The sequence below is a fragment of the Chenopodium album genome, chromosome 20, assembly GCF_948465745.1.
Source record: "Chenopodium album chromosome 20, dcCheAlbu1.1, whole genome shotgun sequence".
NCBI lineage: Eukaryota > Viridiplantae > Streptophyta > Magnoliopsida > Caryophyllales > Amaranthaceae > Chenopodium > Chenopodium album.
Window position 1 is genome coordinate 32029642 of NC_137853.1, and position 19822 is coordinate 32049463.

At 34.5% G+C, this 19822-nt stretch overlaps 1 protein-coding gene across 2 annotated transcripts; it reads right to left on the reverse strand.

The window, feature by feature from the left end:
* Window positions 1–2813: 2813 nt before the first annotated feature.
* On the reverse strand, window positions 2814–8646 carry LOC145598588 (auxin response factor 2B-like). Of its 2 annotated transcripts, none has more exons than XM_081654960.1 (15): window positions 8090–8646; window positions 7811–7926; window positions 7454–7549; window positions 7308–7358; window positions 7046–7201; window positions 6871–6955; window positions 6372–6462; window positions 6113–6277; window positions 5775–5894; window positions 5514–5589; window positions 5259–5430; window positions 4219–5156; window positions 3928–4118; window positions 3644–3843; window positions 2814–3546 (listed from the first exon to the last, which is right to left on the reverse strand). In XM_081654960.1, the coding sequence occupies exons 1-14, from the start codon at window positions 8205–8207 to the stop codon at window positions 3675–3677; spliced, it is 2544 nt and encodes an 847-aa protein (XP_081511086.1). In that variant the 5' UTR covers window positions 8208–8646; the 3' UTR covers window positions 2814–3546; window positions 3644–3674. The 2 variants fall into 2 exon arrangements, with proteins under 2 accessions (XP_081511086.1, XP_081511085.1); XM_081654959.1 differs by having other exon boundaries at window positions 3632–3843.
* Between the last annotated feature and the right edge of the window lie 11176 nt (window positions 8647–19822).

Here is a 19822-nt window from a genome sequence, read left to right on the forward strand (position 1 = left end):
GACCATATATGATGAAAAAGGGATTCTTCCATTCTGGCACAAAATTGCATAAATAATGAATCATATACCTTAGTATGTATGAGCATCATACATCCGGGCTATGTACAAAGTGTGTAAGATTTTGTCATATATAAACGGAGTAAGGGCCTGTTCTCATTGACTAAACTGAACTGAATTATAAGAGAAGGAAATTAGGAGCTGAACTGAACTGAACTGAGCTGAGCTGAGCTGAACTGAACTGAACTGAATTTCAACGTTTGAGAACAGGGCCAAAGTTGTGAAAAAAAAAAAGTATACTTAAAAAAAACGGCTCTAAATGAAAAGTATGTGTATCATTTATTTAAAGGGTGTATTAAGGGCCTGTTCACATTTACTTAATTTTTGTTCAGTTCTGCTCCAATCAGTTCAGTTCAATTCAGCTCCTAATTTTCCTCTCTCATAAAATATTCATTTCAACTCAGTTCAGTTCAGTTCAATTCAGCTCCAATTAGTTTTATTCAGCTCCAATTCAATCAGTTCAGTTCAATTCAGCTCATTCAGTAAATGTGAACAGGCCCTAAGTAGAAAGGAGAAAAAAAAAAATCATATGTATTAAGTATTTTCACAAACCCAAACTATTTCCTAAAGTCACTAATATCTTAATGAATACGAAGTATAATTTTTTTTATTTAACAACTTTGTTTGTCAAGTGATTTTCATAAGTATAAACTAGATTAGTGCCCGTGCAATGCACGGATTTACCAGTAATATATCTTGGGATTTTTGTAATTTTTTTTGAGTTTACAATATTTATAAGTTCAATTTCATTGACCTTAATTACGCTAACAACTCCTATAAAGACTTTAACAACCTAAAATGAACATAAATTACCAAAATAATATGTATTTATTTTAAATTAAATACCTAAATAATAGCTACTATAAATCTGTTTAAAATTAAATAGCATTTTTTTTTCAAAAAAAAATAAATAAATAGCATTTGAGTGGGAAATCTTTTAATGAAATAGGGCCACGTGTACAACTTTGAAAAAAGATGACATCAGCGGTTGCTACTTTAGTATTAATTATAGATTATAGATTTAAATAACATAGAAGTATATTTTGAATGAAAAGTTTTATCTTAAAATTTAATAAACTACCTGGGTATCGCACGTGCACAAAACTAGTGTTATTATATGATTTTGTTAGATTAGATGGTTTTAAAAAAATATTGTTGGTTTAGTCACATTATTTTTTTGAATGAATAGGGAGGGGTGATTTCATTAAATAATTAATAATAGTCATCCGGCACTTACATTCATCCCTTAAGAGATCTAAATTCTCAATACAAGAATTAAATACCCCTAAATTAATGGCATCGCTTCTGAACTGCTCCTGGATAATTTTAGATGTCTTTGCATCGTTCTTAACGGAGCTCCATTGATGTATAGTCGCAAAAGAGGCATAACTTGATTGATTATCAAGATCTGCAAATTTGTCAGAAAAATCTTCTAAATCTGCACCCCTATACCAACAGACGCACAATTCCACAAATTTACAAGACGAATCTTCTAATTTGTATCCCTGCACACATTAAAACCAAACAATACTAAACCCTACATGATGGGACTGACAAAACCCTACATGAAGGGACTGACTATAATCACCATACTGATGGAGATCTTTATTGGCCAAAAACATTAAATTAAATAAGAATTTAGGACTTACCATCGATAAAAATCGATGGCAGCCCCTAAGTTTTAATATGGTGGCTAGGTTTGAAGAGAGAGAACAGAGAAAATTTCAGGGTTTTTAAGAGAGAGAAAAGTTAAATCCTAATGGTACGGTGCACATTTGGTTTAGTCACATTATAGTATCATACATTTTTATAGGATCAATTTTTTTTTATAATTCATTAACATTTATAATAATTAGAAAAACTAACAGTCAAAATTACGTCTCTGTACGCATGTTCGATCAAAGTGTATCTTTCAAACTTTGCAAATCTAGATCATTGGACGCTCTATTGTAAAATTCTACTATATAGAAGATACGGAGTACTACGTTGATAACACACTAAGGGCCTGTTCTCATTAACTGAACTCAGCTGAACTGAACTGAACTGAGATGAACTAAACTGAACTGAAATGAATATTTTATAAGAGAAGGAAATTAGAAGCTGAACTGAACTGAGCCGAACCGAATCGAGCTGAACTGAAATGAATTTCAACGTAAGAAAACAGGCCCTAAATACTTACATATACAATTTCTATGTTATTTTAGTTGTCAAATTGCAATTCCAATTACAAAACCTGAAGTTCTACTTAAACATTCAAAATTACCATTCGATATTTGCGTGTTATAAGTTAGAAGAGAAGACAAACTTCTATTTAGAAAAACTAGGGTCAAAGAGAGCGCCAAACTCCAACAAGTTCCTAGGATTACAATTTGGTGTGAATGCTTAGAGCTTTAGAAAACAGAGAAGAGAGGTTTCAATTGAATATCCATGGCTGCTTCAAAATCCAAAGGAGCCGGAGTAATACATGCAAGATGAACAAGTACACTATGAGCATGGCAGTATGGCACCCATCAGCCTATCTGCTTATGTATCCCACATTGCGGGGGCGCATATACGCACCCTACACCATACGTCCATACCCAAAACATAAATGTGAGCATTGTGGCATGAAAGGGCATTTGAAGGAAGAATGTTTCAAGTTGGTGGCCTGAATGGTTTAAGAACACTAAACCCAGGAACAACTGTAGACAAGCAACAAATGTATAACCAATTTACAATAACTGTAATTCTGTAAACAATCTAATAGAAGAAACCCAGGTAAAATCCGCATCTATTTCTCATGAACTTAAATAACACAATATACATAAAAATCCAATGACCTAATTTAACATTAAATGCTCTTCCAGTTCTTTAGTACTGGGAATTTTTGACAGGGCAAAGAAATAATTATTAGCATAATACATTGGCCAATGCCGAGCATTTTCATCCCACAATTTGATTTCAGGTGAGCTGCAAACACCAATCCTACTTATACAATATACTCCTGCCAAGCATTTCACTACAACATCCACATGCAGCTGCCATCAGAAATTCAGAATCATCCGCTGTTATCTTACATTGGACTGAACCTGGAACCATACAGAGTTCATGTCCAATTCAACATGACAGTCCAGGAAGTGAGATATATCGGCAGAATTGAAGCTTCAAGGATGAGAAGATGATATAATAGAACAGCTAAAAATCATTAGATACGCAAGCACTTACTTACATTAAAAGGCTGGTCAGGGATAAAAAAAAAAAAAAAAGAGATATATACAAGATTGATTCGAGGCTGCAAGGCTAATAATGCCTCTTTGCAATTAAGGTATACATATATATTATGTATATGGAACACCATAAGACTACAGAATGCGTCCAAAATTGGGAGTAATATAGACGGACTATACTCAATCTTCCATCCTGAAGACGGTCTCAATGCCACACCTAGACCTGTCCCAACGAGACCACAGGGAATGCACATACTCCTATATCGATGCCAGCTCCAAGAATCTGCCAAAGTACAATAGTAAATAGAGTCAAGCAGCTTGTAAAAACTCAGATAATTGTAAAGAGTGTTTAAAATATTGGACAGTACCTAATTACACACCTAGAAAGGCTAAAACCATAAAGGTCATCTACTAATGGCTTTCAGATGCTGATGAAGGTAGTGATTGTTTTGCTTCTTTAAAATCTGAACCGCCAGCAGCTGGCATATTCTCATCAATTTTGGAATTTTGCCTCGGCGTCATCTTCTGTACTTCCTCTTTTGTGTAGATGAGAATTTTCCGCACCATGCCACAGAATTCCCTGAGTCAATTTGCAAAAAAATTAAACTTTGGAACCAAAACTGACAAGTTGATAAAGCTATTTGAATAGAGAAGCAACACATACTGCCATGGATCATCCCCAACCAGCATCATATCACCCTCCTCATCAGTGTAGACAATTAGCCAATTCTTCTCAGGGTTCTTGAGCTCCCCGTTGAAATCAAACAAGCAATCCAATTCCTCGACCAGCTGATCATAGTTGTTAAACTTTGAGAGATCAACAGACCTGCCAAGGGCAATTCCCTGCTTTTGTACCTGAATTCAAGAAAAGTTAGTCATTGTCTCTTTGACACACTAAGAACTATAATGACCAGGGGTAAAAATATATTCAACAAATAGGTAGATCCTAAAGTACCTTAGTACAGCTCCTGGAGGAATGCCCTTGTCCTTTCACTTGTGCATCTCGGGGAAGTGATTGAGAACTTGGCATTCTCTTTTCCTGCTCGCTGCATGCAGGCAAGTTGTCCATCTGCTTGGAACCCTTGGATTGTTCTGAACTTCGATCAGATTCACAGTTGTGCAAAGGATGCAACGTGGGAGTCAGAGGAGTTGAAGGCTCGTCAAGATGTCTTTTGCTCGAGGCAGAAAAGTCCTGCGTTGTGGGGCTGCTAATGAGGGGAATGCCAAATAATTTATAGTTCCCATCTTTCTGCTTGATAGGCTCGTGGTCAATCCGTGAGGGCTGCATTGCAATCTCTCTGGTTGGAGCATGATTATCAAAATATGATTGGCCTGGTGGAGGCATTAGCCAGTTCCCATCGTGATTATCAATTCTATGACCACGAAGCATGGCCATGTCACTTAAGCCTCCATACCTCACATTTCCTTGGGCCTGATATGAGACATTGCTACTTGGTGAATGAACTTTCATATTTGACTCAGACATATTTAACGAAAGACTACCGGGCATCATGGACCAGGAATTTCCGAGCATGTTAAATCTACCATCTTGATCTAATATAGACTTTTTCATAGGTGAAGTAGCTGCAGTTTGATATGGTGAGTGAAATCCAGAAGCTGTTTCATTATGGACACCAAAGGTTGACAACAGATCAGCATAGGCTGGTTCAGGCCTCATGGATGATATCCAATTTTCATACGCATATTTCCGTGAAGCTTTGACATTGTCAGCTTTTTCATCATCGATAGTATTGGGCCACACATTAGGTTTCTCTGAAGTTTCAGAATCATTGCTGTCTACAAGGTTAGGTCTCAAGGTCGGATATTCATGACCTTGCAAGACCCTTGAATACCCACCAGCAGGTGGAGCGTCTGCTGTCACTTTAGACAAACCTGGTTAACAACAAATCAATTAGCCAATAATAATAGAGATTTGGAAGTGAAATTGCCTCCTAATACCTATATGCATCACAATAAGTCCAAAGCAACAATTACCTTCTCTTGTATGAACAGAGGACTCTGAAGAATGAGTAACCACATTTACACGAGGTCGTTTTGCTCTAGTCACTGGAAGAGGATTTATTGTTGGAGGAGTAAGAGCAGGTTCAGTTTGCCAGGGAGAGACCCTATCTGGACGAGGTATAGTGGAAGTTTCATCCCAGCGAACCTGTAAAAAGTAGCATTGCTTCAGTAACTCCCAATAGGTCTACAATAATGAAATTAAGCACCACAGTAAAAGTAATGGCATACCTTCAAACACCTCCACTTGGAGTCTTGCCATCTGTGGGGATTGGCATCTTCCATGCCAACAATAGTACCTGTAAACCTACAAATTCAAAAAAGTACAAAAGTCAGCTGACACATTTCAGCATATCACAATTCACACAAACTTACATTTGAGGCGAAGATCAAACACATATATATTTCCTGTAAAACTCATATAATAACAATTCCAATATCTGCCCATACAGGAGAAGGATTACATCTTTTGCCAACAACTGAGAGATGTACCTTTGCTCTGGAGACTCTTCCCCTTCAAATCTCATCTTAAATCTCATCCCTACGGAGTACTGATTCTTCAAAGACTCCATGTATTGATCATATGGAACAATAAATTGAGCGGGACTTGTCCTGCCATTAAAAAAATATTCTAGAGGTAAGTAAGGCACCCTCGACTAATCATACCTGCTGTAACCAACTATCTTATGCATGTTCAAATTTTACATGCATCTAGAGAATATAAGCAGACTAAGAAGGGTCAATCATAACAATAATATGAAGCAAAAGTACCACTCAGTCGACATGCTGATGGCATATAATTGGGCATAGTCATGACAATTTAAACATACCTAGGTTTGTAGTATACGGTAAACATGGTCCCAGAGCTGATTGCATGCAATGCTGTTGCTAGAACTCCGAGATGCATACTGTGACTTGATATGACAGATGACGGCACAACACCCTGCTGCCTCATTGCACGCCTCACTCCAACACGGAGTTCACCATTCTCACCTCTAGGAAATATAAAAATATTTAAAGCTTAACATGAGCTTTGTCTCAAAGTGTAGCATACTGCAAAACAATAAAAAAATGGAGAAGATAACAAACCTGAGAAAAATAAATGCATCACCAGCCACAAGTCTTTTTGAGCTAACAAACACACTCCAGCCGCTTTGTAGCAGATGCCTCCTGGGTTGACCTGGCATTCAAAAAATCAAGAAATATAAGAATGGATTTATGGATCTCTTACAAGATGAGCCAAACCAATCACAAGTCCAAGAGTATTGTTCTAACGTGTGACAACGGACAAAAACCATCTAATTATCCAAAATCCCCAGAGAATCACGTGTATAATATAATGACAAGTAATTCTTGTTAATGATGGTTGAACAAGTGATCCAACGATCTAACTATCCCTAGGACAAACTTCCTCTTCAGATTACTTGTACCAGCATCAAGAGCACATTCAATGAATGGCGACAACAATTCTAGCTTATTACTAAATTGGAAGCAAGACAAACATCAATTATCTGCTAAAGCACACCACACCACACCGGACAAGCACAATACACTGTAAAGAAGAGTAGCAACTACAGAAATATTCTACCTCGGAAAATATGCCTGAAACGCCATTCATTTCCATGTAGATCCTTGGCCACCAACTCTTGTGTAGGTGGTTGTCGAGACATATCCTATAATACAATTTTCAGAAATCAATACATAATTTAAAATAAAAAACAATCAGCATCCATGGTGAACAAGACAAAGCTATCAACACTCACCAAGGGTGGAAGACATTCATCAGCATGTCGCCTAAGCACCGAGAACCCACCATGAGTACTCGTATCAGACGCAGTCAATGTCTTACAAAACGAGTGAACATGAAAGTGCGGTTGTGGATCAGGTGAAGTTGCCTTCTCTTTAACACTCTCTTCTGGCTACAATCATCATCAACAACAACAAAAACAAACAAAACTTAATACAATAAACACCCAATTTCCTACAAAGTCTAAACCAAACTTTCCATAAAAGTAGCTCACTTACTACAGGAAGTAACATCACTTGGGCATAAACTTCATCTGTATCCGGTTCAGCCTACACAATTAAATATAACATTCATTAACCATCATCTATATTACTCATATGCTAAAAATACAATCAAAATCACTCAAAACAACACAAAATCCAACCTTCAATTGAACATCGATTACGCGACACAAGATCTTCCATGGTAGACTATAATTAGGCATTTGCTTATCAGCAGCTTGATTAGTAGAGGCTTCCACCTAATCAAACCCCAAAAACCCAAATTAAAAAAAAATTACTAAAAAGCAACAAAATTGACTAAGTAAACTACTGTAGCAACCCAAATTGACCAAGAAAATTATTCCAAAAACAGAAACAATCTAAACCCAGATCCATACTACCAAGAACATCAATAATTTCATAAATTCCAAACAAATTGGTAATAATAAAATAATAATAATAATTAATCTCAGATATTTTTAATAATTAAAAAAAAAGCAGATAATTAAGAAAAATCCAACCTGCTCAATATGTCCTTGAGGAAAGTAATAAACAAGCTCATTTGGACGAGGCACTGTCACCAAAGGACCAGCACAAGCATGCCACAACTCCTTATACAGCGCTGTTTCCGGATCCACTGCACCCCAAATTTTTATCATTCATTAAAAAATTAATTACTTTCAATTAATTAAAATTAAAAATTAAAAATTGTACACTACTTATCATACACCCTAACACACCAGATCATAAACCCTTATTACTACTTTACATTATCCACCGGAAAACTCGCCGGAATTTACCTTTTCCGGTACCTCCGCCGCCGCCGCCGCCGGCGTTCGTTTGTTGTTGTTGTTGTTTTCCTGCTTTATTCGTCGCTTCGTCTGTCGCTTTCATTGACGCCACCTCCGATGAACTCATTTCTACTATTACCAATCAACTTTTCCTCTTTCTTTTTCTTATGTACTTGTTCGATAACAAAATCAGTAGTTCAGCTGTATAGTATTCACCACAGATCTCCCATCTGTTGTCCGTTGGTAGACGAACGAATCACGAACTAATCCGAACAAAAAAAAATACGAACAAACTCACAGAGTGATGGGTTTATGTGTTTGATGAGAGGAGGAAAATGAGAAAAATGGAGTGTTTATTTAATTTTTTTAATTTTAATTTAATTTTTTTTAGAGAGAGAAAATGGAGGAAAAAGAGGGGGCTGTGACTTGTGAGGTCGTCAAAAAACGGAGGGAATAACAATGGTCAAGACAAGAGAAGAGAGAGATGAGAAACGGGTGATAGACGGTAAGAAAAAAGGGTTGACCGGGAACAGCCGGTGAGAAGTGATAGATGCCGGCACTTGATTGGTTGGGGATTTGGGGGTAATCTGCCCATCCTCACTACAAATCCCACACTCTCTCATTTACATTAATTACGTTATAAATAGGACTACTTTTAAGCTTTGTTTAATTGTTTATACATTGGTGTACTAATAATATTACTATACTACTATAAGAGAGTATGTTTTGTTTAAGGGAAAAATTATTAGGGATAGTCCTAACTTTTAGGGGTGTTAGTGTTTCTCTTTCTTTTGCAAGAGTATCAAATTTTTTTTTTTTTAACTCTGTCCTTATTTATTCTTTGTGTTTTTCTTTTTCTTTTTTCTTAAAAATATTGTGTTTTTCTTTTTCATTTTTCATATTCCCTCCGTGTTTTAACAAGTGTTACATTTTGTTTTTTTTTTGCAAAAAACTACTATTTTCATGGTTCCTACTAAAATCCATTATTGCTTACTCCCTCCGTTTTTTTTTATTTGTATCACTTGAGAATGCACAAAGTTTTAAGAGAGTAATAAAATATTATGAGTGGGTGAATAAATTATTATAGTAAAAGTAAGATGGTAACCATGAAAAAGAAGGTATGTGAGAGAAGATAAATATTTTATTATGTAAGTAGGGAACATAGAAGAGAGAGAAATGATAACATAATGTGAGTGAGGTTTAAAGTAAAAAAGAGAGTTGATAAAATGTAGTATAAAGTTACCAAATATAGAAGTGAAGTATTTAAATACCCATAAAAGGAAAGTGATGCAAATAAAAAAAAAACGGAGGGAGTATTTTTTTATTAATTCTTTCCTATCATATTTATTATTATTCAGTATTTGCGAGTCAAGTACTTGGGATCGGAGTAGAGGGAAGGATAAGGGAATGCATATTCCCAAGTACCCTTACTTGACATGATTTGAATATCAAACTTCTACTACCTCCGTTTCTTATTAGTTGCAACTTTGGGGTATTATTTGCGAGATATAAAATATTCCAAAATTGCAACTAATACGAAACGGAGGTAGTAGAATTTAATGTAAGAACCTTACCAAGTAAGGGCCTGTTCCGATTTACTAAAAACAGCGAAACAGAACTAAAATGAACTGAAATTAAGCTGAACAGAATTAGCCCCTAAGAGTGAGTCGTAACTTAGTTGGTAATTAATGTTTTATATGGTACTATGTATTTCTCTATTCGATCTTTTACATGATTAGAATATATAATCTCGATTATTTTTAATTCGGTTCTATTAATCTCAATAACTTATACATACTTTGTTTCAATGTATGTAGTATTTCAGTTTGACAAATTAATCTGTCAATACACAGCTTTGTCCATTAGTATTTTTATTAGATTCAACCAATTAGACTCAACTCAAGCTATATTTGTTTAATTGTTCATCATCTAAATAGACCTACCCCATACAAATTAAGTTCATACCAATCTAAAACTAAACTCAACTCAACTAAATAACATGTTGACCTTTTTAGAGCATAGAGATTTATTGTGAGACAATTTATTTTGTCTTTGATAACAATTGTATTATTTTCCTGAAACTAAAATGAGAATATCGACATACTAACATGAGATATTTTTTAAAAAATTAAGGTCATGATACTCGTAATAAACAAAGATCCATAAAATTAGAATACTTTGTACTTTGTATTAAATTTTTCTTTATAAAAGTAGAAGTATTTTACAAGATCCTAAAATAATACAATACCATTATTGGTTTGGTTTTGGTGGGAGGTTAATTTTTGTTATTTTTGATAGTGAGATAGTTTAACCATGGTTACCTTATGTTTACAGATTTATATCATCTTTTCTTTATTTCCCAACCACCAAATGTTACCATAAATAGTGGGTTTGTTTTCCCTTCATTTGATAGTTTTAGCTTTTATCAAAATTTTGTGTCTTGTTTAATTTGGTAATATTGAGAGTTAATGTGCTGTTGCCTTTCCATAAGGCTAACAATGCCATACAAGGTTACACTCACTTGTATTAGTAAAAGTTGTTGGGTGCATCTCTTTAAATTTATATCTCTTGGGTTTTTTCGTATTATCACTTGCCTTAATTATGCCCTATTCCAATTTTTTCAACCCTATTCATTTTTATTCTCACTTTGACGCAACTGTTTTTCCTTGGTCTACACTCATTTACTAGGGTAGTAATAAATACGTACTCCGTAGTAGCGTAACACTCCATCTGTTTTTTTAAATCTAGTACTCCCACCAGTTTTAAAACATAGCCCCAATTTGACTAACACATTGATTATCAACAAGTATTAATAATTGTAATCGAAAATTTAACAATGAGAAGATTCTAACAAGTATCCACTGTTGGGGTAGTTCATCCCAAGTCCCACATGGAAGGAGTAAGGAGGTGAAGATGAGAACTCCTTATAAGCTATAAGTGAGTGCACACTCAATTAGTATGATGCCTTTTAGAAAGGTGCCCCAAAACATATCCGTGCGGGCTAGACCCAAAGCGGACAATATCATATTAATGTGGAGTGAAGTGTGCGTGTGACGTCAAGGTGGGTGACCTAGGCCCAACAAATGGTATCAGAGCCGATGATTTGGCTAGGACAATACAGACGTTATGTGTGGGACGGATCCCTCAAATGTGTAACCTCGCAATTGTTGGTGACTTGCGTCGAAGGTCTTCATGATTGTGGTTTAGGTGGCATATCCCGTGGTGATAGCGGTGGTGCAAGATAGTTTTGCTAAACGGAAGGCTATGAGTTATGTGGTCCTTGGTTTGAGGGGAGGTTTGTTGGTGTAGTTCATTTCAAGTCCCACATGGAAGAAGTAAGGAGGTGAAGAGCTCCTTATAAGTGAGTGCACACTCCATTAGTATGAGGCCTTTTGGGAAGATGACCAAAAACAAATCCATGCGGATTAGGTTCAAAGCGGATAATATCATATTAATGTGGAGTGGAGTATCAAATTTAACAATGAAAGAGAAGGGGAAATGATTGAAAATGGGTCATTAAACGAGTACAGATTACTTGTATTAATTAAAAGGAAAATTTGATTTTTATCACCTTCAAATAACGACTTTATTGATTTTACCACCTCCAAAAAAAAAAAAATTTACTTTACTACCTCATAAAAAAATAAAACATCAGTTTTACCACCAATCACCTCCAACTAACGGATTTTGTCCATAAATCCGTTAGTGGGGCCTGCCTTGCACACGTGTCACCATATTATTGGGTAAGTTTTAGAAAAAATATTTAAAAAAAACAAATTTTTTAAAAAAAAATCCCCATCCATCAACCGGTGGTTGCTGCCACCGTCGAGACCCCCACCACCAGACTGACTACGACCAGCCCCACCACCTGACTGCTAAGACTAGCCCCCACCACCTAACCGTTACCAGCCCCCACTACCTAATCGCTACGACCAACCCCACCACCTAATAACAACCACCGCACCGCACAGCCACAGCCACTGCACCGCACCACACAACCACCGCACCGATTTCGACCCCCTTCCCACCAATTTCCGACCTCAAAAACCTAGCCACCACCTAATCACTACGACCAACCCCACCACCTAACCGCTACCACCGCATCGCACCGCACAGCCACATCCCCCACACCAGATTTCGACTCCCTTTTCACCAAATTCCGACCTCAAAACCCTAGCCACCAAATTCCGACCACCCAGATAGCCCCCCTTATTCCGACAACTCTTAAAACCCTAGCCACCACCAAATTCCGCACTCTTAAAACCCTAACCACCACCTAATTCCGACCACCTCCTTAGTCTACACCAAATTCCGGCCCCTCCCTTGTCCCCACACGAAATTTCGACCAACCACGGTGAGTTAATTTCGTTTCTGGCTGGGTTGATTTGGAAATCGAGGAAGATGAAGAAGAAACGTAAAAAAGGTGGGCCCTACTAACGGATTCATGGACGGAATCCATTAGTTGGTGGTAAAATCGAATTTTTGGAGATTTTGGTGGTGGTAAAGTAAATCTTTTTTTTTTTTTGGAGGTGGTAAATTCAATTAAGTGGTTATTCGAAGGTGGTAAAAGTCAAAATTCCCTAATTAAAATGAATATGCTGATAACCATGTATTGTTTCAAGAGTAGTACGAAGTATATCAACTTTTTTTTTTCTTTGATAATGCTCATATATCTTATAGAGTTATAGCAATGACTCGTACATGCACGTACTAGTTGAGATGTAACTTAGATTAAAATCTAATAACCTTATATCAAAGTAGCTATAATTGTCAAAGTCACAAGTGGAGTTTGTGAGTAAGCAAAGCGATTATCACACGTAATTTAAGTCGAACCTACAAGCCATGTTAATTTTTGTCCTTGGTAAAACCATAAACACCATATTTGGGCAAACATAAGCTAATGAAACTTTTAAATTCCGTAAATGTTTTGCTTAGTATACAAAGGACCACAACTTTCCCTTTGTAATAAGAGTAACTATCACTCCCCATTAATTTTAAGTACCCTCTAGCTTCCAACAAGACGTAAAGTTTTATTTCACCTTCAATTATTTTTCATACCCAATTACTATGAAAGTTATACGCTGCTTTGAATTAGCAATTAGCTTTTCAATATGGCATTTAGAACATTCAAGTTGAACGTGGTACCTTTTAGTCATTAACTCAATAATAGACATTTAGGTAATTGTTTGGCAAATCTAGCACTCTCTCACTCTCTCAGTTTCACAACTAGAGTATCTAGTACATCAACCAAGAGACAAATCGTGCAATAATAGACATTACGGATTGCTAATCGTGCAATAAGAACCGTTCTCTTCAGCTTAATTTCAGTTCACTTCAGTTCAGTTTCTAATTTTCTTATCTCATAAACAACTCAATTTAGCTTTATTTAGTTCATTTCAGTTCAGTTCAGCTCTATTCAGTTCATTTCAATTCAGTTCAGCTTAGTTCAGTAAATCAGAACATGTCCTAACTCTAAGGGCCTGTTCATATTTACTTAATTTCAGTTCAATTCAGTTTAGTTCAGCAATCAGTTCAGTTCAGTTCAGTTTAGTTCAGTTCCAATCAGTTCAGTTCAGTTCAGCTCCTAATTTCCTTTTTCTCATAAAATATTCATTTCAGCTCAATTCAGTTCAGTTCAGTTCAGTTCAGCTCCAATCAGTTCAATTCAGTTCAACTCCAATCAGTTCAGCTCAGTTCAGTAAATGTGAACAGGCCTTAACTTGTTTACTTTTTTTTTTCTTCTTATACATTAAGAATTCCCCTCATGACCAATTAAGGCTTCCTCATGATTATTTATCTATAAAAAAAAAAAAAAAAAAAAAAAAAAAAAAAAAAAAAAAAAGTGGGTTATGTTAAATGAATCATAACAAATACTTCATACTATTAATTAAATAGATAGTTAATTTTATTTTTGGAATTTCTTTAATTATTATACATAGAGGTCGGGAATTGCTAAAATTTCTTAAACAATTCACATATGATTAATAGAATTGTTGCCACAGTGAAGAAGGGCAGAGAAAATGATTAATATGAAGTACGTAGTATATAAAATTTGCGTCCTACCCTACACATCATCAATTGGTTGATAGCGAAGCGAGGGTGTTGTCTCTTACATTGAGATGCGCAGTTTAAGTAAATACAGTATATATTGAAAAATTTAGGTGAGTATAAAATTATACTTCGTATTATGATTAAAAAAAAAAATGTAAAAATTGAGGGGAAGGGGGTTGGGTATGAAAATTATGAGTAGGAGAGTGTGTGGAAACGAGTAATTACTACAAGATTGAAGGGGTAAAATGGCAGAGAGGTAAGCCATGTAGAATAAAATAAAGTGATTAGAACAAAAAGAACGGATAAAAATAAGCGAGTAAAACAAAAAAACAAATTGACTAAAATGAGTCAGTAGAACCCAAAAAAAAAAAAAAAAAAAAAAAAAAAAAAAAAAAAAAAAAAGAGAGAGAGACTAAATGTTAGTTTATGTGGTTTTGAAGTGATGAAAAATACTTTATAAGCTGGTTGCTGGTTGCTTTGTATCATTAATTAATTGTTTCTCACGTGTAATATATTTGTTTTTTTTGGTGTTTAAAGAGCCACAAGGACAGGGTGGGAATCGGGAGAAAAGCTCTAACCACTTGAGTTATCATTCACTCTCATGTGTAATAACAATTATCCCAAGCACTTGAAGTGTTTCAGGCTTCTTCGCAATGTTCAAGAAAGAAGTGATTCTAAGTGTTTTGATCAAAGGAGACTTCAAGACTTGAACAACTTGAAATTTCTAGAATAGGGCTTTTATATATCTTAGCTAGTCTTATTATTTGTATGTGTGGATGAATAATGGTTAGTTGGTTATGTAAGTTGGCGAAATATTTTCCTTGGAGGAGTTAAGAGTTGTGAGCACTCAGAACAATTGAGCATGTACTCAGGAAAAAAGAACAAAATGTTTTCTTGCTGATTGAACACGGTCTATTAGTTGGCGGAACAAAATGTTTTCTTGCTGATTGAACACGGTCTATTAGTTGGCGAATATTCAGTATTTCCAAAGGTTGAGGATTCTTTCCTTAATGTGTTATAAGCAAGGGAATATTCTTTAATTTGACTAAGGGAGATCGTAATTATGCTACTTAGGAAATAAATTATTTCGCATACATATTAGGATATAATTTTGGTTTTATTTATGAAAACAAAATAATATATAAGGTACTTTTCATTGTGCAGTTTTTATACATAATCTTTTAGGTCACGAATTAATACATCTCCCAAAAACTATTTAACATAATTAAATTTTTAAGTAGAGGTAAAGCTTTTCACGCATATTATTTTGAGAGATTCATTCGAAAAACTCAAACACTCTTAGGAAACAGCTTGTTAGTTTATGCACTTGTGTGCACAATGCAATATAGTTTATGCTCGTTAACCTGACCAATTTACTTTCTATTTATTTACTTTATTCCTACACAACAAAAACATGTTACATCTTACATGTGTGTATAGTGTTATTAGTGTATAATGTGAATTACACATTTAATTTTACATTGACACTTAAACTTTTTGTGGAAGGATGGTAGGTAAATGGGGTTAGAATTCTTAATCTGAGAAAATGGGAGGAGTAAAGTGAGGGGGCTCACACGGTCTACAAGTGGACAATGAAAAGGGGTGGAGGGTGGGGTCTTCTCGTAATTTCCTGAGTTCAATCTAGCTACTCCCATAGACCAAAGTCCCCATGGTCCCCAAAAGCCTTCATTTATTAAGGGGGATTCATCTTACCTCTTTGATTCCTAACCAACAGACCATAAAGCTTTCTTTTTCATTATTATATGCTCTTTACCCTTACATTAGCTACGTACTAATTTCATGCAGGGTTGTGCACAAGTTTAAAATCGGACTAGATCGAACTGTGACCAATTAGACCTAGGTTCAAACTTATATGGAGTACATTTTAGTGGACCAAAGATTAGCTTTTTTTCTTTCGATTTAGTTTTTAACCGATTTCAGCTTTCATTTTCAGATACAACATGTAATAGGTTTTGGTTTTAAGAGTATTGATGGGGTTTAAATGGGTCTAGGTCTTAGGGAATGTTCACATTTACTTAAATTCAGTTCAGTTCAGTTCAGCTCCAATCAGTTTAGTTCACCTCAATTCAGCTCCTAATTTCCTTCTCTCATAAAATATTCATTTCAGTTCATTTAGTTCAGTTCAGCTCCAATCAGTTTAGTTCAGTTCAGCTCCAATCAGTTCAGTTCAATTCAGCTCAGTTTCAATAAATGTGAACACACCCTTAGCCTTACGATGGTATTTCAATAATTTTATTACCTAGTATTGAAACTCTCGGCCCACTGTACACACATGTTGATATACTACTTCTGTTTCATGTTATGTGCAACAATTGAATTTTTTAAATCTCACATAAAATATCCAATTGCAGCACATAATATCAAATGGAGGTAGTATAGAACTTAATTTGAAAGATGTGGAATAATCAAAATTTATAAAATGACTTATAATAAATAAAAAAATCTATAAAATAATAACTGACTTTTGTTATTTAGATATAACCCACAGATGCATGAATTTTGACTATCAACCCACATTGAAGAATAAGAACGAAGATGACTAACTTATAAATATAGTGGGACACTCAACCTATTACTGTGTTATTATTTTATTATTTTTTCAATTGGTTTTACGATAGAACCTTATAAGCCTCACCATCTCTTGTGTCTAGGTAGCATGACTAGTTTGGGTCAAGTTATCATTTGGTCTTTAAGGGCCTGTTCTCATTGACTGTACTCAGCTGAGCTGAACTGAACTGAACTGAGTTGAGCTGAATTGAACTGAACCAAACTGAATATTTTATAAGAGAAGGAAATTAGGAGCTGAACTGAATTTCAACGTAAGAGAACAGGGCCTAAGTCTAAGCTTATCCGGTCTAGCTTCATGGATCTTGAATTTTCTAATTAATTTAATCGGGTCTTCGGTCAAGTAATTTGGTTGGAAATTGCAAGATCTACTTTGGATGTAAATCTATGACACATAGTCACATAGATACTTACTATTTGTTCTCCCTTAAAATAAGTACTACATTGAAGTTCCTTTTCTTTCGCCCTCTTTGTAAAATTACGTACGTACTCCCTTTATTACTTGAACTAGTATTTTTTTTGTTCATGCAATGCGATTTAAGAAAAATATGAAAGATTAAAAGAAAATTTCAAAATACTAGAAATAATATTTTACATGCAATAATATTTTACATGCATGTACCAAAGGAGTATTTAGTGTTTTTTTATTTTCCTAAAATTTTTCATAATTAATCACCTTATTCAGTAAAATTAGTTCAAATTCCCTAAAAAAAAAATGTATAATTCAAATAGATTTCATGTACAGGTATCGATATTGCTGGAGGTCGATTTTAGAATTTTTAGTAAGTAGTACTCTGTAATCAGGGCCGTTTCTGAGATTTCGGAGGCCCAGGGCGAACTAATATATTGGGGCCCTATAAACATAAGTGCATAACAATAATTTTGTTTAATACTTGTATATAAAGAAAAATTCTTTTTAACATGAGTATTTTGAACAAATTGTCTAATTTAGTTTATCTATTTAGAAAGAAAAGCTTATAAAAATCCAATTACTACCTCCATTAAATTAAATTACTAAAAAATTTTGACACTTTGGAATATGTTTCCAATTTGGTTAAAAATTATTTACCATAAATTCTCATTATTGTATACTTTTAAATATAATAATGTGGCATCTTGTTAGACGTGTCTCTATTTATATTTTTCAAATATTGAATTATAATAATTTTTTCACGTATAAAATTAGATAATGAATGGTTTAATATCGCTATAGAGTCTGTTAAATAGTAAGTGTACAAAACTTTCGGAAACGAAGGTCTGTACTATATCATTAGTGTAAATGGAATATAATACACGAATTCATGAAATAGAAGAAATCATTCACTCTATGTAGATACGTTAATAGATTAAAAATATGTTGAGAATCTATTACGAGAATCTTTTTTAAATTTACTATATTCCCAATATTTGGGTGCAACTATATTAAAAATAAAGAAAGTTAAGTATACTAGCTACGATAGTAAAATGTCTTTCAAAAAAAAAATATACGATAGTAAAATAATTAACTTACCAAATTAGTATATGAAAAGAACTACAATTAATTTATGGCTTAAGTTATAAAGTTCAAATATTTAGAAAATATGTTGTAGTAGTCCGTATTTAATTTTTATGGGTCTTACTTAGAGATGGGTTTAAAGTAATAAAGAGAGAAAAAGGAAAAAAAAAATGTGGCAATTTGAAGCTCGAACCCGTGACATCAGGGGAATGTGTGGATTCACAAAATGTTTATACCACTAAGCTACACTAACATGTAATAGTAATATGAGGATCCAATATTATTTATAACATTAAAAATTCTCTGTTTGGGGGCCCTGGGCAGCCGCCCCGGTTGCCCCGGCTCAGATACGGGCCTGTCTGTAATTTATAAGATCTTTTAAATGTTTGACATCACGTACTATATTCTCTAACTTTTTGTTCATCCGTCATGTATCATGTGTCTAATACATGGGTATGAGTACGCTAAGTGTGGCAGATATGTATGTGCTTCTTAGGTTACACCTTAATCATAAAACAAGTTAAAGACAAGGTTACACCCTAATCACGAAACAGGTTGATTTTTTAAAACTCGTATAGTATTTATAGAAGTTTGTTTATTTATTTATTTATTTATTTATTCATTTATTATTATTTTTTTATACAATTGTAAGAAAAAAGTAAACATTAGAAAACCCTCCTCACGAGGGAAATTCCTAATGCGTCGGAAGAAAGGATGGGAAATAAAGAAGATTTATTAAATTACAACAAACTATATTCATACTATCACTAACTAAATGACAAACATTTGCTATTAAGTCCGCTGCTTGATGTGCCTCCCGAAAGATATGACAAATGCTCTAGTTGTTAAAATTGCTAAGAGGAGAACAAATGACTTTAACAATATATCAATTTGCCATGGTGTTGACTAGATGCCTTTAACGGAGTTAATTACTAAGAGATTATTATCACCTTCAATTATAATATTTTTGATCCCATGCTCAAGAGCCAGAAGAATGCCTTTATGAAGAGCCATGAGCTCTGTTATGAAAACCTTGGTGGTGCCGAGGTTGAAAGCGCGAGCTCCTAAAACTGTCCCACTATTATCTTTGATGAGAATCCTTGTTGTTGCGTAACATGCCTACATACTCGTATATATTTTGACAAAGTAACATACTCCCTTCGTTTTTAAATACTTGCTACTTTCCCCATGCACGGAGTTTTAGGAAAAATTGGAGAAAGTAATAAAATATGGAGGTAGTGGGGTTAGTGGAAGATAAATTGGAGAAGAGAAAATCTAAAAATAATAAAATAAAATTCTATTTGGTCCCACGAGTTAAGGAAAATTAATTAAATATTGTAAAAGTTCCTCATATAAGGAAATGGAGCAATTATTTAAAAACGGCCAAAGATAGAGAATTGAACAAGTATCTAAAAACGAAGGGATTATATTGAGGATTTTAGGGACTATAATTTCGGGCTTAAGGAACCAAATTGGGCTCAAATTTGGCAAAAAAAACTTATATTGCCTCGTTTTACGTATTAAAAACGTAAACACGCAAATTGAGATATTTCTTAATACGCAAAATGAGATGTTTACGTGTTTTTTTTCCCAAAATCTGAGTTCAATTT